General features: G+C 48.8%; 2 protein-coding genes across 11 annotated transcripts in view; one reads left to right on the plus strand and one right to left on the minus strand.

The window, feature by feature from the left end:
* The window catches only part of SULF2 (sulfatase 2), a 113,328-nt gene extending 107,063 nt beyond the window's left edge, over positions 1–6,265 (plus strand). For 3 of the 4 annotated variants that reach the window (XM_032350426.1, XM_032350425.1, XM_032350424.1), the window contains exons 13-21: positions 77–173; positions 522–616; positions 1,463–1,522; positions 1,945–2,114; positions 2,304–2,446; positions 3,495–3,618; positions 4,265–4,298; positions 4,510–4,563; positions 5,324–6,265. In XM_032350426.1, coding sequence (XP_032206317.1) covers positions 77–173; positions 522–616; positions 1,463–1,522; positions 1,945–2,114; positions 2,304–2,446; positions 3,495–3,618; positions 4,265–4,298; positions 4,510–4,563; positions 5,324–5,354 — 808 coding nt within the window. In that variant the 3' untranslated portion in view covers positions 5,355–6,265. The remainder of the gene's footprint in view (positions 1–76; positions 174–521; positions 617–1,462; positions 1,523–1,944; positions 2,115–2,303; positions 2,447–3,494; positions 3,619–4,264; positions 4,299–4,509; positions 4,564–5,323) is intronic. The other variant, XM_032350422.1, reaches the window with a different exon arrangement.
* Positions 6,266–6,766: 501 nt separating this feature from the next.
* Positions 6,767–22,569, minus strand: part of NCOA3 (nuclear receptor coactivator 3) — a 140,024-nt gene continuing 124,221 nt past the window's right edge. For 6 of the 7 annotated variants that reach the window (XM_032350419.1, XM_032350418.1, XM_032350415.1 and 3 more), the window contains 6 exons: positions 15,069–15,362; positions 13,743–13,847; positions 12,216–12,462; positions 10,948–11,122; positions 10,462–10,603; positions 6,767–10,183 (listed from right to left, as the gene is read on the minus strand). In XM_032350419.1, coding sequence (XP_032206310.1) covers positions 10,172–10,183; positions 10,462–10,603; positions 10,948–11,122; positions 12,216–12,462; positions 13,743–13,847; positions 15,069–15,362 — 975 coding nt within the window. In that variant the 3' untranslated portion in view covers positions 6,767–10,171. The remainder of the gene's footprint in view (positions 10,184–10,461; positions 10,604–10,947; positions 11,123–12,215; positions 12,463–13,742; positions 13,848–15,068; positions 15,363–22,569) is intronic. The other variant, XM_032350420.1, reaches the window with a different exon arrangement.

Consider the following 22,569-nt stretch of genomic DNA (forward strand, 5'->3'; position numbering starts at 1 on the left):
GAGCACTCACATCTCGGGCCCCCGGCTGGGCTCCATCAGCCCCTCGGAGGCACATGTGGCCCCTTTTCCCGAGCAGGTGCTACATCCTCGAGAATGACACGGTCCAGTGCGACCTGGACCTGTACAAGTCCCTGCAGGCCTGGAAAGATCACAAGCTGCACATCGACCACGAGGTGAGGGGTTCTGGGCCGGGAGCACCCCACACACACCCCGAGCTCGGCAGGGCCACCAGCCATACTAGGAGGGCAGCGAGGCCTCCCCGGAATCCTCGGACATCAGACAGGCCGCTTCCAGGCCACGGGGGAGGACAGTGTGGTCCGGGACTGACCCTGGGGGAGACGAGACCTCGGTGGGCTCAGCTGGTCCTCAGGAGCCTGGCCACTTCGCCAGGGGGAACCCAGGGCCCCTCAGCAGCCCCAGAGACAGGCAAGGGCCAGGCCCCCAGCCCCCCAGCCATCCCTTCTTCCCCACACTCCCCACTCCCAGAGTTTCATAGCCTCCTCGCCTGTTCTCTGCCTCAGATCGAAACTCTGCAGAACAAAATTAAGAACCTGCGGGAAGTCCGAGGTCACCTGAAGAAAAAGCGTCCTGAGGAATGTGATTGTCACAAAATCAGGTGAGGAGGCAGCAAGGACCAGCCAGGACACCCCGGAAAGGCCCCTGGTTCTCCTGCGGGACACCGCTGGGGACACAACCTCTGCTCCGGGACTCCTTTTATTATCTGTACAGCCCTAGCTTCTCGCTCAGAGGGAGACCAGAAACCCATAGGAACTCACATGCCCGTTGTCTGTGCTGGGCACAGACCGCTGCCCCCCAGGAACCAGCCAGATGCCCCACTTCTGCACTGCGCATGGGGGCAGGCTCTAGCCGTGGGGGGGCTGGTTCCCAGGAGGGGAGGGTCCCTTGCTCCCTGCCCTTCCAGGAACAGCCCACGTGGCCCAAGGTCCATGTCACCAGCTCAGCGAACTGTGGCCTGGGGCTCACCGTCCAGCCAAATTTCTGTGATGCCGGCACTGGGCCAGGTCTATGCCATCCAGCACGGCAGCCAGCAACCCCGCGTGGCTCTATGCTCTTGAAATGCGGCTGGGGTGACGGGGGAACTGAACTTGTGGTTTGATGTAAATGGAAACAGCCACAGGTGGCCCATGGGTGGCCATGGGTCCTTCTCAGAAGGGGCTGGCCCCAAGCCCGCATGCGGTGGCCAGGGCTCTGGCGGCCCCCAACACGGAGGTGCCCACCCACCTTCCAGTCCTACTGACTTAACCCCACCCAGGAGCCCCCAGCTCACCTCCAGAGGACGCAGCCAGCCAGCCAGGGAGCTGCCTTCCTGGGGATGGTTTCCACCCCAGCACTGCTCCAGAGAGCGAGCCGAGGGTCCCAGGGAACCGTAGTTAGCACGACCCCCCTCCCCAAGAGCTGCCCGGTAAGCAGCTTCTGATCCGCGAGGCGGGCTCTGTTACAGTTACCACACCCAGCACAAAGGCCGCCTCAAGCACAAGGGCTCCAGCCTGCACCCTTTCAGGTAAGGGCAGTTGAAGGCTCAGGGGACCTAAGGCAAACAGGAGAAGGAAAGAGGTCTGGGCCCTTCCCTGGGAGGTAGGCCTTGAAAGGGTGGGACTCCCTGAGCGGCTCTCCGGCGCCCCCGCGTGGCTGGAGGGGTTGCTGCCGCCCCACCAAACAGGGCGGGGCTGAGTCTGGCCGCTCGGGGGAGCCGGCTGCGGGGGCAGCAGACTGGACCTGGCCGTCCCCCTCCCCCCCACCCCCCCATCCCCCGGCGTCAGACCAGCGGTGGGTCTTGGCCAGCGGTCCTTCGCCTGGGGGACCCCCCACGGCAGGGCGCCCGGCTACAGGCAGGAAGATCGGAGGTTCAGGGGCCTGGACCCCGAGGAGGCCGTAGGTGGGGACCGGGGGAGGTGTGAGGGGTGTGGCCGTGTGTGCCCCTAGGAAGGGCCTGCAGGAGAAGGACAAGGTGTGGCTGCTGCGGGAGCAGAAGCGGAAGAAGAAACTTCGCAAGCTGCTCAAGCGCCTGCAGAACAATGACACGTGCAGCATGCCGGGCCTCACGTGCTTCACCCACGACAACCAGCACTGGCAGACGGCGCCCCTCTGGACACGTGAGCCAGCGGGCAGGCGCGGGCTGGAGGGCTGCTCCGGGGCTGCACGGGACCCCCCCCCCCCCCCACTGCTGGGCCCCCAGCTCAGGGCCGCAGGGTTCCCAAGCCCTGGGGGGCAGAAGGGGGCTCAGGGCCCCAGACAGGAACCCCCGTGGGCCACTCACAGGGCGCACCCCCTTCCCTTGGCAGTGGGGCCCTTCTGCGCCTGCACCAGCGCCAACAACAACACCTACTGGTGCATGAGGACCATCAACGAGACCCACAACTTCCTCTTCTGCGAATTTGCCACGGGCTTCCTGGAGTACTTTGATCTCAACACAGACCCCTACCAGGTACACGCAACCCAGACTGGAGAAGCGGGGACGGGGCCCCGTGAGCAAGTGACAGCACAACTTCCAAGCCCAGGCTTCCTCCTGAGCCCCTAAGGCAGGAGGGACCCGTGCGCCCTCGGCCCCCCTGTGCCGCCATCCTCCAGCACCTGGAGTCTGGGTCTCACACCGCCTGTCCCTCTAACTTAGGCACCCGCAGGCTTTAAAGCTAAGTGTGGAGGCTTCTAGAACTGGAGGGCTTTGGGGGTCCCTAGGATCAGACCAAACCCTGCACACTCCAGGGCCTACGGGGACACGCCGGCCATAGGCAGTAGTCATGACATGCCGAGCACTAGCCCAGGTGTGTGCGAGTACAACCATCGGAACACACACCTGCCCAGGGGCCCAGAACGTGTAAGACAGACAGGAGCCCCAGTCTCTAGTGAGCGGCCTGCATGTGTCCCTTCTGAAACGGCCGGTCCCCACGGAGCTCTTCCACGCTGGAGCTTCCCAGCACCCTGGCCTTGGTTCCGTCCGACTTCTGGGTCTCGAGAAAAGCCTGCAGTCGTTTTGTAGGAAACCTGGTTTTTAAATGCCAGCGGCTCCCCAGTCTTGGTCTTCAGGGGCCACATAGGCTGCCTTAGACAGGCCATCCTCGTCCTTTACACCAGGGGGCGGCAGAGCACACAGCTTTGTCACCAGCAGCTCCCAGAGGAGGCAAGAACCCGGGTCCCTGAGCCGCCCCTTCCCCAAGTGGCAGCTTTGCGGTCAGGAGGTGCCGAGGGGCTCTGGGGGACGGTCCAGAGCTGCAGGGCAGAGCGGCCGCCGAGGCGCTGGAGCCACTGGACGGGAAAGGGAGGCATCTGGGGCCAGTCTGTCCTGCAGGAGAGAACGTGGCGGGGCTCACGGGCACGACACAGTCCGGACTATCCCCAGCTCCAGCTCCAGCAGAGTAAAGATCACTGCCCCCCAGCACCCCTGCTCCCAGCCTGCCTGGAGAAAGTCTGGTTGGGGGAAGCTGGTGGCCCACCCTCCCTGCACACACCTTGCTGACAACCTTTGTCCCGCCCAGCTGATGAACGCGGTGAACACGCTGGACAGGGACGTCCTCAACCAGCTCCACGTGCAGCTCATGGAGCTGAGGAGCTGCAAGGGTTACAAGCAGTGCAACCCCCGGACGCGGAACATGGAGCTGGGTGAGTCGGCGCTGCGGCGTGGGGCCGCGGGGGGCAGGGCCCCGTAGGAAGGAATTTAGGAGGTCGGTCTCATCTGAAGTGGGGGCTGCGGTCCCCCCTCCCTTATGTGCACCAAGTTCACGGAAGTCCTGACACGCTGTGTCGGTCTCGGTGCTACATGTCTCCCAGTCTGTGTCTCATCACCCGTGACAACCCCCGGGGGCGAATCTGCTCCTCCGGGTTTATGGGCGGTCACGTGACTGGGGGCTGATTCCGAAGCCCACATGCTGGTCACGCAGCCGATCCTCCAGGAAGCTTGCTGAGAGCCACACACATGGGGCCCATGGCTTCCAGTCCTCTGTCGTATAGCTATCCCTGCCCGTATGTGCCTCCCCACCATGACCATGACCCAGGTCACTGCTGGGCAGATACATCAGGGTCCTACAGCTGGTGACACGTAGTATGGGCAACCTCCAGGCTACCTAGGAGTCTCGGGAACACTCACGTCCTGATTCAGCCACTCCATCTGCCCTGGGGGACACGGTCAACGTCATGAATGACAAAAACGGGGGCGGGGGGGGGGTGTAGCAGTTACAAAGCAGGTATCATTGTTTGTGCCATTTTTGCCCTTAAACTCTTTCTCTTTGTTCATTTGTGTCTCATTTAGGACTTAAAGATGGAGGAAGCTACGAGCAATACAGGTATCCATCCGGTTCTGTTGTTTGAGCCTGAGCCCATCCCCTGTGCTGGCCCATCTGGGGTTCAGCCTCTGAGGTGGCACGCGTCGGGTTGAGGCCCTGCCCTTTCTCTGGTCTGCCAGGGGCCTGGACTACCCACCCGGGGGGGCGGGGGGGCGGCTCTTTGTCTTTCTGGGTGAAGCTAACAGACTCTTTTTCATACCCCCAAACTTAGGCAGTTTCAGCGTCGAAAGTGGCCAGAAATGAAGAGACCTTCTTCCAAATCGCTGTGAGTTGAGGAGCCGTGAGTTGAGGTGCCATGAGTTGAGGCCTGTAGCGTAACCGAGGCCTGGTAGCCCAGCGTAGTCCTTAGAAGTTGAGAAGTGTGTAAACCTTACACTTGCCAGACATCTCAAAGGCTGCAGAAGGGCTAGCCTGTCCGTCCATGGCAGCAGCAGGGCGACCTTCTGAAGGCTCCCAAAATATCCCTGCCCCCAAGTCTCCCTCCAACGCCAGAGCGTCTGCCGAAGGGCTGAGATTGGGATGACCTGGGTGACCTCTAGGCTAAAGGGACTGACCAGTGGGATGGGGCTCGAATCCTCGAACTCACTGAGCAAATCCAAACACACAGACGTGGAGGGGGGGGGCGGGTAATAGCTCAGGGCAAGAGCATTTGACTGCAGATCGGTGTGAGGGTTTTCCACTCACACTGGCCATTCCTCTGACATTCAGTTACCACCCAAGCAGACCCCCTCGGTGCCCTGCCCTGTGCGGCCTCCAGTCTCTGCCCTCCCTTCTTTACGTGCACAGAAACCACCTGTGGCTTTGCAGCCGGCCAGGCGGTCTTTGGCGCTCCCAGAATTAAAGTGCATCACCTCCCGGGTCACATCCCCAGTGCCACCTCTGCCGGCCGGAGTGTGCAAGCCACAGACGAGGTCGGGGTGGCTGGCTGGGAGCGGGCCCTTCCTCGGGGACCCTGCCGTACTCCCGGCAGCCACACCCCGGGGCTGCTTCCCGGGACCCTGAGAGGAGTCTGCTTTGTTCCGCAGGGGACAGCTGTGGGAAGGCTGGGAAGGTTAGGAAGCGCACGGCGGGCCTCCAGACCAGAAGCGCCATCTGACCGTCCCGACCAGGAAGACCGTGCACGATTTCAGACGGGCCGGCGCTCCTAGCCGGGGGCCTGAGTCCCGGGACCTGCTTTCCATCAACATGGCACGCTCTGGAAGACGACCGTCGGGAGCGGTGGGACTTCGGGAAGTCCATTTTTGCCCCTGCTTTTGCTTTGGACGATACCTCACCAGCTGCACAAAATGCATTTTCATATCAAACAGTCACCACTAACCCTCTCTGAGAGGCTTACAAAGGGAAGATTTTCTTGGCAATTTCCCCCAACGGTGTAAGGCACTGGAACTTTTTTCAAAATCCTAGGGGAAGAACACCCCCGTTTCAGACCCTTCTTTCGGTTCGTCACAAAGAAGGAACTCGGACAGCGGCGGCAGCGACGTGACCTGCTGCTGCCTGGAGGTGGCGCCGGGCTCGGCCGTGAGTCGGCAGCGTGGGGGCACCTGCCCCGGCGCCGTGAGGCGGGCTGTCTCCGAAGAGACGGACTCCGCTGTACATAGGAGACTCCGCGCGTAACGGCGTGGGAACTCGGAGGGGAATCTAACCAGAAACCCGGTTTGCAGGAGTGGTGGGGTCAATAAACGCGCTGTGGCCAGTGTAAAGAAAACCCCTTGCACTTGTGGACATTTCTGTTCCTGCCCAGACGCCGTTCCCGCCCGTATTCCTTTGTCATCTGTCCCAGAACTGATGTTTTTTAAAGTACTGAGAAAAATGAAGTTGATGTATGTCTGTCCCAGGTTTTAACAAAATTGTATTTGTAAAGAAATTTTGTAGTCTAAGTACTGTCATACGACGTTCGAAGTCCCAGCCAACGACAGGCAGTTGGTATGAGGTAACCTTTAACATTTTGTAAAAGGCCGTTCTTGGGAGTTCTTTGGTGTGCTTGGTTTTTTTAAAAAAGCAGTCAACACCTTTTTGGAAGGAGACACTTAGGTTTTCCCAAGGGGGAATAGAAGAGTATAAATTAATGAGGAAAACTCACCCCACTTCAGCAACCTCGCAGGTAAGTCTCCTGTTCCCCCCGCTTCAGGACTCTGCTTTTTAAAAATGTTAATCGACTGCAGAGCAATTCACCCTATTAGCCGGCCCCTCTCTGCACCCGCTAGCCCAGCCTGGCCAGCACAGCGGTCAGAGGCCAGGAGGGAGGAGCAGGAGGGCCCACCCCGGCCACCACCCAACCTGCCGCGCTTCTCAACGAGCAGACGGTGGAGAGGACCCCCAAAGTGCTCGCCTTCGAGCATAACAGCTCTGTGCTTTTCCACTGTTAGGGTTATTTGAACAGGATCCCTTAACCACCTCTTTATCCTTAATCCAATTAGGATTTTTTTTTTTTTTAAAGGAAAAGAAGGAAACAAGCAAGCTCTTAGGCATCAATGTTAAATAGAAACCTTTATTTACAATGACATCCAAAATGATCCGCAACGCAGTCAGAGCTTACCACTCAACCATCTCAAGTTATCCCATGTGGTCTGGGTTCTTTGCAGTGTAAAGAATGATTTAGATTTTTAGAAGAAACACTGAATGTAAACTTGATTGAAAGTGAATTCATTCTCAATACTATAAGTCAGTTCCTGAGAATTTTAAATATTGCTCTCAGAATGACATTTCCATCATCGAAATTCCACACATTGGAAAGACAGAGAAAGAAGGAAAGAAAAAACACCTTGCTCATTAAACAGTTGGCCTTCAAGCTGAAAAGCAGCTCTTGCTCCTCCGAAGCAGGGGGTTTTGTCTGTCCTACAGGCTTTACTCCTAGGATGCCCCCGCTTGTGAACAAAACTCATGGAACCGGAGAGGCATAAGGACAACTTACGTGGCAGTCCTTTCAAGGACCGCAAGCCAAGTATGTTCTATGCTCCCCTCCCCATACCCCCAACTCACCTAGATATTAAATACCAACTAACTAAGCAGTCCTGGTGGTTGATATTTACACCTTTTCCATCAAGATGCACAATTTAGAAAAGTGGCATCATAATACGAACATTAACAATGAATTTCTATTTGCTTTTTAAAGGAAGAAATGTATCTCCTCTATTATCATTTTGATCTTTATAAAATATATATATTTATATTTATATATCTTTGGATTCAGCAAAAAAGTAGGTACTGGAAATATCACACATTCTAAAAGCAGATGAAATACCAAGGTTTAAAAAAGTGGGGGTTGGGGAGTAGGGAGAGGTAGGCAGCAGGAGTACAAAGAGAAGTATCCAAAAAAGATAAAAGGGCAATAAAGGTAAAAACAAATTATCTCAAAAGACGGCATCTATTAAAAGAAAATCAAATTCTTAAGTTTGCACCAATAAAATGAACAAGTAGAAAATATAAAAACTTATAATAAAGTTTCTCCTTTTTTTCCCATATAAAAGGGGGTGCTGCCTTCCAGTTAGCCTGGAGTTGGGACTGAGGAAAAGAATCACAAAACTTTGTGTTTTTTGTTTGTAATTTTTAAAAGTCAAGAAAGGTAAGAGCACCATTCTCTTTCTCCCCTCGCACACATGACTTAAACAGGAAAGGTTCAGATACACGTGACACAACTGTGTCTAAAAAGACAAGAGACTGACTCAGCTACGTCTCTGTCTCCAGACAGGAGGATGTTATCTGAAAAGTACAGGCCACTGTGATGGAAGTCGATGGATTTACAATCTCAGATTTATTTTTAACCAGGCAGTGGGGGAGAGGGTGTCAAATCCAAATCTATTCCAGAGGTGGTTCTGGAAATACGGGTTTCACTTATGTATAAGTCAAAGAAATTAAGTGATCTTACCTTCATAAACACCTAGAAAAACTGGCTAAATATGTATGAAATAAAACAAAAATTAACTGGTTCTCGGTTATTGCTAGGAAATTGATACCAAAGCTAGCCAGAGACCTTTGAAATTCACGGATATTTGAAAACCCAATTTCATTCAACTATTTGAAGCTAATAAAGTAAGCCAGGTAAAAGGAATTAAATTTCTTCTCTATTCCCAACGGACCAGAAAGAGTGTCCAAGCCCGGCAAGAGCAGAAAGCGGCAGTGGCAGGGAGCGCAAAGGCACGCGCTCAGCCAGACCACAGCTGGGAAGCTGCACACCCGGCCGCCCTGGGGGCTGAGCTCCCTGAGAAACCCCCTGACGCCACTCCGGCTCTCAAGGACCAGGAGCGCACCGCTTCCAAGTGACAAGACAGCCGAGCAGACACTAGACGCCACACATCAAGGGGTCTACTCCCGAGATCTCAATGTGGGATTTGGGTCCTAGCAACCAAAACCTTAGAGCACTCCTACAGTGGATGAAGAGGCAACATATTCTATTAAAAAACAGAATATCGTGAACTACTGTTTAATTTATGGACCGCTTAAAATCCAAGATTCCTTTTAAATCAAATTGATCTTTTAAAATTCTTGATATCTTTTTTTAAAAGTTTATTTCTCCATATCTATTCTTTCCCCTAAAATTAACAAAGTGCTTAGTTCTGGTAGAGGAATTTAAAAGACAAATTTAAAATGCCTACATCTAAACAAATGATCTTTTTTAAAAAAAGCATTTAAGAGATCGAAAAGAGGGAGGCATCTAACACTGGAGCATGGGGGTGGGGTGCGCCTGCAGACCGCCATCCCCTCCCCCAGGCCACAAAATTCAGGGGGTGTCTCTTCTGTGTGTAGCCTCACCGCACTGAGCTTACTGAAGTCAACAATGTTAAATATTTAGCTTCACAAACTCTGTAAAAATGAGTTGTTGTGACCTGCAAAAAAGGTATATACATATTTTACATAATACAATATCTTAAAGGTCGTATTTACAAAAGAAAATCTATTCACAGAAACACTGCGAAATTCTGATTCAGAATGCAGTACCTGGCCTTGGGTTTTCTGCAATTTATTTTCAAAAAGCATTATTGCTCTACCATATAGGCAAAGGGTGACACCAGTACTTCAAACAACAACAAAAACCATAGTCCTTGCCCAACAGATCAGTTCAGACAAAAACCGGGAATGTGGTTCACCATTCCTCAAGACCTCAGGAATATTGCATTTATCCATTACTTTTTAAATAAAGTGCACTCGGCCGCACATTAGCATGGGAAAAACTGCTACTGCTGCAACGAAATACTGTCATCTCGCTGTCCCTTCCACAAAGCCATGTGACATCAAGGACATCTCCTGGAGGTAAAGTATTATAGGACATTAAAGACAGAGCAAGTTCTTACTCAGGGAAAGGTCCAGGACAACCAAGAACAGGGCTGGAGCAACTCAACACCATCATTAAAAGACAAGAATTGAGAAAGGCCAACTTCTCAGGACAGAGTCCAGTGAGAACACAAAACCATCTGGTCACAACAGGAACACATCAAGTTCGGCAACTGTGTTCTCCGTCGGGTACTGCCACGAGAGAAACCAGACCTCCTCCCCTCTCTGGACTTCTCCGAGGTCCTCCAGCCCGCCCCCACAGATGCGAAACACTCGGACAAGCAGGGAGAAAGGAAGGGGTACGGGCAGAGTTTCGGGATCAGTCACATTCCGTCCCTCCAGAATCCCATCCCTAAGAGGCAGAATGCCAAAAGTAAGTGTTGTGAACTCCACGATACACAGGAGGAAGGAAATACAGGTAGACATCGCACATCTGCTTCAGATCCAGTCCTGCTCAAATGACATCGCTCGGAATACCCTTCCCGGAGACCGAAGCCGGGTCTTTCCTCAGAGCTGAGTGTGCAGGCGAGGGTTCTTCACTCCCGAGAATCATAGTGCAGTGTCATTTGTACAGTGATTTCCTTGGAGGTCCTGGTGTAGGGGTGTCAGCAGTATTTCTGTTAACAACCAGAAGACACGTGAGGAAAACACAGGCTGTGCACAACACAGAAGAATCCACGGTGCCAGCAATGGGCCTCTGGCTGACGGATTCAGATTCCTTAGATGCCATATTACCAAAGGTACCGGATGGCCCAATGCCTTAGACTCTAGCTTTGGGTCACCCACCCCAAGTTGAAAACCTGCTGAGGACCTTTAGATTACAGATGAGGCTTTGGCTCTCAAGAGAGAAGGAAAAATTTTCTGACAAAAGGAAGGGACAGACCGACCCCCATACCTGATCAGGACCCATGGGCATGCCGGCCATGGGCATGGAGTTCATGTTCATCTGTCCCATGGGACCACCGCTGCCGTTCATGTGCACCATACTGTACGCCGCAGGGCTCCCCTGGTGGGCGAACTGCTGCTGGGGAAACGAGCTGTAAACCAAGTGGGAAATTACAAGCTGGGTCATTCCGGTCACACCGGACATGCACAGAGAGACCACCACAGTTCTGTCAAGTATCGCTGTGCTTCAGCAGAGAATACGAGGGAGAAGAGGGCCCCCTGCCTGCCTTGCCTTCTCTGTTCCACAGCTGCCTGTGGATACGTGTGGGGCAGGAAGGAGTCTCAAAATGGAGGAGCCAAATAGTACACTTCCTAACAGGAACCCAGGCCTTTCGCACTCTCAGTCCACACAGGCTTGACTGAAGCATGCAGAGGTTACGCTCTTACACTTTTGGGCCCCAGAACCTGAATGCCTTTTCAAGTCCCTGTTCCTCACCTGTTCCTGGCCAGGTTTCCTGATGGCCAGCCCTTTATCTCCGACGACTGATACAGGGGCGCGGTCTGAGCGTGCGGCATCATGGGGTTCTGGGAAGGACCCATTCTCGAGGGCATCATTGCATTGGGAGGACTAGACACTCGACCGAAGGCCGGGTCTGGTTGCTGTCCCATTCCTTTAAAGAAGAAGGAAGAACAAGAAACTGCAGTATCCGTTTCCTATAGAAACTTCATGGTCTCTTCTAAGGGCAGGGGAGACGGAAAGAGCCACACGATGCCGCCTGCCCTCTCCTCTTGCTTCTCACTGAGACGCCAACTGGGGGAATGGGCTTACCGCTGGCCGCAGACCTTCCAGCCCACCGAAGAGCTGCTACTTCGTGGAGGTTTTTGTGTAAGAGGGACTCCACCTCACGCTACTGGCATCACTCTGTCCCTCTGTCCCCAGATGGCAGGAGAATACCTAAAATGGAATCTCCCCAAAAGACACCTGGCCCCCCACTCCCACCATGTTCCTGGAATCTCTCCAAGACTGGACCTGAAGCGATAATATGCATTACTGTAATTAATACACAGCCAAGTCACCAAGGAAAGGAACCCAAAAGCCCACTGGCATTCCTCTGACATGAGCAAGCATTCAGAGCCTGCAGAGTCCAGCTACACTGGGACATACTTTGTCTGGGGTGAGGAGGGGAACCTGGTGGTCTTTCTTCCAAATTAGGGTGTGGGGAGCTAAAAAAACAAGACCCGGGGGAGAAAAAAATGCTCAACTCTGATAGCATATCTACTATGCTACTGCACTCCCATAAACATTTTTGGGTTTGGGGTTTTTTTTTTTTAGACCAATCAGTTTTTCTCCATTCTGACAACGAGCATCGTCTCTTGATCGAAGTACTCTGAGTTGTCTTGCACCTTCCCTGCCTTTCTTCCACCCTCCCTGCTTTTCTCCCAAAGCAGGTGTCTGTGAGCAGGCCTCAGGCGACCTTGCCTCAGTGCAAATCTAAACACATCTATGAACACACAGTGACACCAAAACTCTTGAGCAAGACTTCTAGGGTTTGTCTGGTCTGGCCTGGTCTGGCCTCTTACTGCACCTTGTCAGTCTCAAAAGTCACCATTCCTTGTTTTGCTGTTTTTAATTAATTCCATCTTTCTAGTGAATAACAAAAGGGAGTGAGTAAATACTACTTTGTATTTAATATGCAACGTATCTCCGAATCTTAGATCCTTAGTAATCTTACTCTGGGGAAGCCATTTCGCCATCAAATTTACCGTAATTTGGTGGATATGGAAACTGCTGGGGAGGAGCCTGTGGCATCACGGGCCCTGCCAAAACCCCATCCATGCTGGGGGAGGCGGTCACGTTCGGGGGTGGGCTGAAGGCCTGCGGCTGCGGCTGCGGCTGCTGCTGTTGCTGCTGCTGCTGCTGCATCATGACAGCCACCCGCTGCTGGCGGAAGTGATGACTGAGCAGCTCCCTGCTGCGCTGAGCTACCATCTGGGCGTTCAGAAAACCCTGCTAATACCCAAGAGAGAATGCAGTTACACACATGGAGCAGCAACCGGCCAGTCCATACACACGGGACCACCACCATACAGGAGGTAGGAGAGAAAACCACCCAATGCCTTTCTTCCTACGAGAGGAAAAATGCACCATTCTCAGTCTGGTAAATTCTCAGTATGGCATCGTGGCTGGGTGGGGACGACGGGGTACAGAACAGGGACCTGGAAACCGTTTGGGCGAGTTGTCAAGCCTTCACACGGAAAACACTCCTTAAAGTGAGAGAACATTTAAGGGCAGACTATGTAGATAAATTTTTCAGAAACTATGAAATGAAACCACAAGAAGGAAAAGGCCAGCAGTAAGAGTGTGGGAGGAGGGGAGGCACGAGGGAGCATTCCCCCAAAAGAATGGGGTTATACTCAAATAAACAGGAGTCTACCCCCAGAGGTAGACTGTAGAGTCTCTTAAAGCTTTTGAAACAAGAGACGGAGAGTTAGGAGCAGCTGTCTGCAAGTTCAGGAAGTAACATGGTCAAAGCACAGAACCAAAACACTGACTTGGGCCCTATCAGCTGGGAGAAAACACCTGCGAAAAAGCAACTTTTATCTTTCTAAAAGGCATCCTAGCTCAGCTTATTCAAGACGTCGGATTATCAAAGTACTTCCACGCAGGCCTAAGACAGCCAACACTGGGCCTGTCACAGTCGGTTGTTTTGTCTGTTGCTTTTTACAATCATTAGCAACAGTCTTTCCAACCACAGTAAAGGACTTCTGTGTGGTCATCTGCTTCGCACGCATCAAGAAAATACCTTAGTACAGTCTCCAACTTGTGCTGGAGGTACAGAGAACTCAAGCATCATCCTTCCCACTATGGAAAACAAGTCATCTCAGAGATGGTCCTTGAGAGTTGCATTATGTATCATTTACTCTTTTCTTCTTATAATCTCGTATTTTACCCAATGAGCGTATGGTTTCATAACCCAGAAACAAAGAAAAGTTTACAGATTTATTATTTTTAAATCCTGAAAAAGTGTCAGCTATTTTCACCACATATAATCACAAAGGAAATTAAAAAAACACGAATCCGTGGTTTTAATGAAAGCACCTCCCCTCCTGATTCCTCATCAGCAACAAGAGAGAAGAATGGAGGAGGAAGTGTGATGAGGGCACGACTGGTTTCTTACACAAGAAACTGGGAGCTGGTGGGTTTCAACATACATTTACTGACGGCCACGTACGGACCAGGCCCTGCACGGGGCCCACGGCAGTGGCCGTGGACAGACTCACTTTCCTCACCTGGGAGGTGACCTGCGGCTGCATCATGGGCCTCATGACGGCAGCACTCCCAGCAGCAGGGCTGTCCATTTTCATCTCCAGCGCCTGACGGCTCTGATTCAAAAACTGGAGAGAGACAGGTTGGTTAGGATGCACGTGGAGCACACGAGTGAGCCCCCAACAGCTTTCCAGCACCACCCAGGAAGGTCCTAATGCTACTTCCAACACGTTAACCTGGTTAAGTCACATCTACACTAAACCAGTACACTTCCACACTTCGCGGGAGCATGCAGCTCTTGATCTAAAGGCTGTGAGTTCAAATCCCAAGATGGGTACAGAAGTAACTTAAAAAAAAAAAAGTAACTAAGTGGAATCTTTAAAAAAAAAAAAAAAGTTCAGGCTGAAAAGGCCTTGGCAAACATATGAAGCTTTATTGTTTGGCATCACAGGAGGAAAAGTTAAAATACAAATCTGCAGCTTACAGAGTATCTTCAACAGAAACTCAAAGGATTCATAAAGTCAGATTTTCTCTGGGATTATTTAGGCCACTAGGGAAATAGCTTTAACTTGCTCAGACCAACACTAAATAAACCACCTCCTCAGTTAGCTTTTCCTAAGTGACTTCAGTGGAAAGAAGTGGTAAAAAGTAAAATGACACCATGAATATGGTAACACAGCTTTCCAGAGCACCAACAATGACTTTTCATCATATTAATACCCGAGAAGTCTCTGGCTCACTCGACCTGACGCTCACTCACTCATCAGCTTACACGGTTCAATTCTGCCACATTTAATAACTCAGCATACCCAAGACATAAATAATATAAAAATAGTTAAATTTTAAAAGATATGTTAGGGATTAAGGAAATAAAAAAGAGAGCTCTTAGCTTAGAATATTAAGAGAGCTCAAGCTTTTTAAAACATCTAGAAAGCAGAGGTTCCATAAAAAGAATGTTCAAGTCAATAAGGTTTAAGTATCTGGTATTAATATTAAGGACTTTTTTAAAAATAGAAACCATCTACCTCTAAGCCATCTAGAAATACTTTCCTCCCCCAAGGGCCATCTCCTCGGACACTGTTCACTTTCTAATCTGAACGACAGAATAATCTTATCAAAAGGTAAGGAGGACCTGACCAGTTCCAGCAGGACCACTCCCTCAGAAGGAAGCACCTGTACCAACAAAAGGTTACACAAAAGTCCCAACAAGAGTGTGAGCTGACAAGGGCTAGAGAGCCAGTGGCAAGAGCCCTGAAGAGCAAAGCCTGACCATGCGGCTGGGGCGCAGCCGGAGGGGGGTCGCGGCCGCAGGGAGCGCGCATCTGGCTGAAGCAGCTCAAGCCGCTCACCTGCTGGCCTTGCAGCCGCTGCTGAAGCTGCATTCGGAGCTGCTTGGGGGTGCTGGTCCGGGGCCTCATGATGTTGGCCCTCGGGTGCATTCCTTGGAGAGGAAAATTGCCTTGCTGGTTCATCGGATTCATCATGGAGTTAAAAGATGGTGATTGTCCCTGAAGATTAAAGCCTCCTTGCATTGGAGGCCCCTGGGCCGGGTACGTCTGCCCATATAATGCCGCCTTCTGATCCATCATTACTGCCGCTTCCTGGCCCTGGAAAGCATCCTGTTTGGACTCCAAAGCTTGTCCCTTCAACATCAAACACATAAATGAACAGTCAACTACATGTAGAAAGCAACAGAAATCAAATGCTTCAAGAAAGGTAAAAAATAAAGGCAATATATGTAAACAAGGGTGCCGCAGAATTCCAAAAGCAAAATCAAGTTTACTGTCTGAAGTTCCATGAGAGCACAGACCATGACCCAACGTTTTCACAAAGGTGTCCTAGTGCCTAGCACAGACAGAGTCTCATGCAGATGAGAGTACCTGGAAAAATGCTATTTGTTCCAGACCAGATTTCTGTACCAACACAGACCTTCGAAGCCAAGTATAAAAAAGAATTAAAATTGTTATCAATTAATTCTCTTATAATTACTATAGGAATATTCTGACGGTGACTAGAGGTGATTTTGGTAGGGACTGAGGAAATCAACATAAATTCATATCCCCCAAAGCATACTACTAAGTTGCACAGACAAAACCTGAAGGTGGCCATCCACTACTATTTGTATGGCTGGAGGGACTGGTTAAGAAACCCATTCATCACAAGTATTTATCGGGTGCCTGCTGTGTGCCTGCCATCACTTGTCTACGTGTGAAGTGTTCGTACACAATAAAGTCCAAGAAGCGACAGAACAACAGCGAGAACAAAGATTCTGAGGAAGAGAAGAGCCTGCCACACTGAGACAAGAAAGGTCTGCCGGCTACTGCGCTCACCTTTACCTTCCTACCCACGGGCAGGGAGTGTGGACTGCCAATATGCAGGCCACAGTCTCGTCCCAATACACACTTCACCTCACTTTGACAGTGACCCCGCTCTCGATTTCCTCACCTCTCTGACCTCTCCCTCAGAGGCATAATAACAAGCGTTCACCAGGGTTCAGTTCTAGGCTGCCTCCTTCTCTCTCACGACATTTTCTACTCCGGTCTTCTCATCTACTAGCAACAGCGGCCGAACTCGTCTCCAGCTCAAGTGTCTCAGAATTCTGACTCTGCTTACGCCAACGCCTGCTTAACAACTTCACCTGGACATCCCCGGCCTCTCAGACTTCATGTGTAGAAAACACAAGTCGTGATTCCAACAGCCCCTCCCCCCAAAACACTCTGATTCTCCTCCAATCCTCCCTCCTGGCAACATGGCAACACCATGTGCCCAGAACTAAAGCCAGCAATCTGGATTCCTCACATTCTCTCTTTCCAAGCACGCGTGCATGTGCGTGTGCACACATGCACACGTGGTCCACTGAGTCCTGTCAGTTTTTCTTCCATATGACATACAGCACAGCCTTCCCTTCTTCCATTCCACTGCTGTGACCCTCTCCAAGACACTTTCTTGGATTCTTATAATAACTGGCTCTATGCATCTGTTCTGTCCCATCATTTCAATTCCCTTCTCCTGACAGGAATCTGAAATCTCTTTCTATAAAGAAAAACATACTGTAGGTTAAACATGGATTAATCATACAGGTTTACCTCCTTTCTCTTGCTAACTCGACTAAAATAATAGCAAAAATTTAAAAGGTAGTATCTATCCACAAAACAATGAGAATAAGAAAGACAACAAGGTATTTTCTTTAAAAGATTTTATTTATTTGACAGAGACAGAGAGACAGACGGACAGAAAGTATAAGCAGGGGGAATGCAGGAGAGAGAAGCAGGCTCCCCACTGAGCAGGGAGCCCAATGCAGAGCTCAATCCCAGGGCCCTGGGATCATGACCTGAGCCAAAGGCAGTCCCTTAACCAACTGAGCCACCCAGGTGCCCACAACAAGATATTTCAACGAGCATGTGCAAGACAGAAAAAGAGAGGAATAACCAATTCAAGAACGTAGAGAAGCTGAGACCCATGTGCCTGTAGAGGAAAACACACCTAAGACCTGAGCAAGTGTCTCCCACGGACCCAATGAGAGATTCCACTGGGGAGGCAGAGGGTCTGGCAAAGTGCTTAAATGCAGCTGGTTAGGAATCGGAGCAGAATGCAGGGGAGAAGCTACTTCCCAGTCCCTAACTTGCTCCCCAACTCCGCACGCCATGTAGCTATCCCTTCTACCTACTCCCTCAGCTCCCTCAATTCTGGGACACCAAGCAGAGCAGAGGATAAGCGCAGGGAGAAGCTGAAAACAGGACATCTTATTTATAATTCCTAGTAAAATTCCTGTACTTTATCATTTTATATCTTAACACTATAGGATCAACTTGCCTGCCCAGTGCCACTCCCATTATGCAGCCAGGCAATTAGAAGTTCCCAGGCAAGGAAAACAGTTAGTAGAAGGGGAGGTGGTTAACAGCTCTACATGCCGCAATTTGACGAGTCCTGAAGTAAAAAGGCCAGCCCCCCCCACCAAACCCTTTCAGTGAAGACTGACTCTTTCTAATACAACACACTTAAACATAAAAAGATAGTCAAGGATGGCAAGATACGTGATGGTGAAAGCTTCCAACATGAAAAGCACACAAACAAATAAAAAGTAACTTAGAAATAAGGAAAATAGATATTAAAAAACACAGACTCAGTTTAATACCCAACATGTCAATAGACACCCCAAAGAGATAAGAAAATACATAAGAGATAAAATGATTAGAGAAATGATACCAAATGACATGTCTGATAAGCTTTAGAAATATTCAACCCTAAAAAAATTTTTTAAAAAGAAAAAATATTCAGTTCTATTACCAATAAATGCAATTAAAACTCACTAATTAAAAAGAAAAGAGGGACGCCTTGGTGGCTCAGTCAATTAAGCAGCTGCCTTCAGCTCAGGTCATGATCCTAGGGTCCTGGGATCAAGTCCCACATTGGGCTCCTCATTCAGCAGGAAGCCTATTTCTCCCTCTACCTGCTCTGCCTGCTATTCCCCCTGCTTGTATTCTCTCTCTCTCTCTCTGTTAAATAAATACATAAAATCTTTAGAAAAATTTATTATGCTAAGCAAAATAAGTCAGTCAGAGAAAGACAAGTATCATATGATCTTAATGATATGAGGAATCTGAGAAACAAGAGAGAGGACCATAGGGGAAGGGAGGGAAAAATAAAACAAGATGAAACCAGAGAGGAAGACAAACCATAAGAGACTCTTCATCTAAGGAAACAAACTGAGGGTTCCTGGAGGGGGTGGGGGGGTGGCGTGTGGAGATGAACACTAGGGAGGGCATGTGCTATGGTGAGTGCTGTGAATTGTGTAAGACTGATGAACCCCTGGAGCAAATAATACCTTCTATGTTAATTTTTTTAAAAAGAGAGAGAGAAGACACAGGATACACTAAAATGCCCCCAAACCAAGAGGAGTCTCTGTGCATCTGACATACAGCAGAATGAGAGAAACAAGACCCACACCAAGATGCCGATTTATGCAACTTCAGAGAGAAAAAGGTCCCAAATAATTCCAGAGACGATCAATGGGTCTCACACACAGTAGAGCAGGACTCAGACTGGAACAGGAAGGAGTACACGGCAACACTGGGCACCAAAAAGCTGTGGAACAATTCTTCCAAAATTCTAAGAGGAAATTATTTTCAACCCAAAATTTAATACAAAGCTAGACACACTGGGGGTGGAATAAAGATATTTTCAGACATGCAAGGGTCCAATACACTTAATGTCAGGCAGTAAGGACAGAGAAGTTAACAAAAACTGTGTTTGAACAAAACAAAGGAATAAAGCAAGACGGAAAGCCACTTCGGACCAGGGAGCTGGGAGATGCGAAAGAGACGAGGGTCTAGACCTGCCTCTCAGGGCAGAATGATGAAGAGTAACAGAGAACCACAGAGGGAAGGTAGGAACTGAAAAATTACCTAATGTGTCTGCACGTGGGAAGAAAAACTGAAGAGAAATTTTATATTTCCAATGGAGCATCAGGGGAGGATTAGTATTAAATGTGTAAAAAACGAATTTTAAAAGGCAGTTAACTCCAAATCCAACAAAAACCAAAAACCCTATACAAATTATACCTGATTCAGCAACGAGCCAAAATAATGACAACACTGACCAGCTATATAACAACAAAAGCCATAATTATACTGAGGTAAAGAGAGCACACGCTCTTGCGTATGTAGTGAGTATGGCTATGAGTGTACATATTGGAGGAAGGGGTGATAAATACAGATCCACAATTTTTTTTATCTGAAATTCAAAAAAAAAAAAACAAACAAACAAACAAAAAAGCTCTAAAAAAGGCAACACAACTTTTCATCAGCCGTGAATGCATGTAATAGCAAAACTTGACCTGAACTTTTATGAAGCAGTATCTCTACATGTCCACTCAGTGTGGCTCTCAGAGTATTAGCATGTTATATATATTTATAACATTTGGCTCTCAGAGTATTTATTTATATATTTATATATTTGGCTCTCAGAGTATTAGCATGTTTGAGGATAGGCTACTGCGAAAAGCGACAGGATTGCTCAAAACTCCACCAGGGGTATCACAGAATAAATGGCATACACACACCGTTTCAGCCTCCTAAATCCAAAAATTCCTGAACTGCAGAGTGTACCTGACCCCAAGGTTCTCAGACAAGGGACTACAAATGCACGGTCAGCTACTGCAGCAGGAAATCAACAGACGCAGATGGAAACTGATGAAGAACAGCCACATACACACAGCCCTTAGAAATGTTCCCGAAACAGTCAAGTCTCACTATCTGAACTGGGCAAATGTGTGTGATTCTTCAAAAAGTGTATTTTTGTATAATTTTACAGTTACAAACACAAGTTACTTGGCTAAAAATAAAAATTAACTATAACAAAATAGGAAAGCAAGTCTCATCACTACCCTGCTTAAAATCTTCCATGGCTTCCCAATATAGCAAAAAAACTCCAGCCTCTGTGGAGGGTTTGTGGAACCAGCTTCCGTTTACTTCACCAACATCATCTCACAGAAGTCCCTCTCTGTTCTCACAGATTTTCAGTCACTTGGTAGAACCCCCACGCCCTTCCCACCTGAGGCCTTGGAGTTAGCCGTACCTCTTCTGGAACATTCTTCCCCTAGCTGTTTGCCATGCTGACTCCATCTTACCCTTCAAATGTCAACTTACATGTCATCTCCCCGCAAAAAGCTTCCTGACCACTCACCCCAGTCACCAGCAATTCTTTGTCTCATCCTCCTAGACTTGAAAACAGAAACATTTTTAAACTAAAGAATAAGACTACAACATGTCCCCACTAAAAAGAAACTGGGGAAACTATTCAAATATATTAGACAAGTAAAGAGCCTTCAAATCTCAGCTCGGACAGAAGAAATTATTTTAAAGAAAATAATTTAGAGAATCAGAGAAAAATGCTGACACACACATACACCCCCCCCAAGAAAAGGTCCTTTAATGACACAGGCCCTTCCTGTTGATCACCACACAATGTCTGCCTCCAGCCGGGTGGCTCTTTGCCTAATGTGTGTCTGCTTGGGGCAGTGTAAGCTTGCAAACAACGAACTAATTTGTTCACTATTGCCCCTCAGCTTCTAAAAAAAGACTAACTGGGATACAGAAGACAAGTATTTGTTAAATTAAAGAATCAACAAGTCAATACATAAACTTACATAAGGCACTGTTGCAGATAAACAAAAAACCCACCAGAAAACTATTTTAAAAACACACATAAATGACCAAAACACATAAAGTGGGCAAAACACATAAAGTGTTTTGGTCATTTATGTTCAATCTTGCAAATCAACAAAATACAATTTAAAACAGGCATCTCTGGGGACCTGGGCGGCTCAGTCAGTTAAGCCTCTGACTCTGGATTTCGGCTCAGGTCATGAGCTCAGGGTCGTGAGATCAAGCCCCACATTGGGCTCTGTAGGCGTGAAGCCTGCTTAATATTCTCTCTCGCTCTCTTTTGCTCCTCCCACCCTCCTTCTCTCTCCGTCTTGGGGGAAAAGAAAAATACACACACACAAGCATCTCTGGACACCTGGCTGGCTCAACCAGAAGAGCACATGACTCTTCGTCTTGGGGTTTTGAGTTCAAGCCCCACACTGGGTATAAGAGATTACTTACATATAAATCATTAAAAAAATAAAAATAAAACAAGCATCTTTGTTGCCAATCAGATTGGAAAAGATTTAGAAGAATAATCATGCTCAATAATTGTTTTATCACTTGCTCATCCACACAGTATCTTTCATCTACATGGGCCACAGAACGGTGTTTGTGAGGGTGAGGAACTCCAACCCTCAGCCTCTGCATGGCAAAGCAGGAACACTACCTGCAAAACCTCTAAAACATGCTTTTCTCTAAAACCTCTAAAACCATCAACCTTTCTCTCAGACTATAGGTAAGAAAAACTAAGGCAACAAGATGGGAATAATTCATAGAATTGTTTATAATAATTATTTAGAACCAACTTAAATTTTCATCAGTAGAGCACTGGTGGGGCACCTGGGTGGCTCAGTGGGTTAAGCCTCTGCCTTCAGCTTAGGTCATGATCTCAGGGTCCTGGGATCGAGCCCCTCATCGGGCTCTGCTCAGCAGGGAGCCTGCTTCACCCCTCTCTCTGCCTGCCTCTCTGCCTGCCCCTCTGCCTACTTGTAATCTGTCAAATAAATAAATAAATAAATCTTTTTTTTTTTTTTTTTTTAAAGGTAGAGCACTGGTTAAATTAACTGTGTTCAATATAACAGTTACTATACACCTATTAAAATTAAAAATGTATATAGTAAATAAAAAAAATATGACAGATGGGCACCTGGCTGGCCCAGTTGGTAGAGTCTGTGGCTCTTGATCTTGGGTTTGTGAATTGGAGCCCCATGCTGAGCACAGAGATTACTTTAAAAAATGAAAAAAAAAATTAAATAAAAATTGTAAAAAGATGACTGAGGATGACTTCCCTAAGTAAAACAGGTTACCAAAGTGTTTTTAAAGTCTGCTCCCCGGGGCGCCTGGGTGGCTCAGTGGCTTAAGGCCTCTGCTTTCAGCTCAGGTCATGATCTCAGGGTCCTGGGATCGAGCCCCGCATCGGGCTCTCTGCTCAGTGGAGAGCCTGCTTCCCTCTCTCTCTCTGTCTGCCTCTCTACCTACTTGTGATCTCTGTCTGTCAAATAAATAAATAAAATCTTTAAAAAAAAAATAAAAATAAAAATAAAAAAATAAAGTCTGCTCCCCCCTTTTTTTTAAATATACATTCAAAAGTTACTAATGATTCTTTGTGCCAAGATTACAGAAGATTTTAACTTTTTTTTAATGTTTTTTGTCATTGTCAGATTTTACATAATGACCATTAACTATTTTATCATTAGAACAG

The sequence above is a fragment of the Mustela erminea genome, chromosome 7 (genome assembly GCF_009829155.1).
Source record: "Mustela erminea isolate mMusErm1 chromosome 7, mMusErm1.Pri, whole genome shotgun sequence".
NCBI classification, from domain to species: domain Eukaryota; kingdom Metazoa; phylum Chordata; class Mammalia; order Carnivora; family Mustelidae; genus Mustela; species Mustela erminea.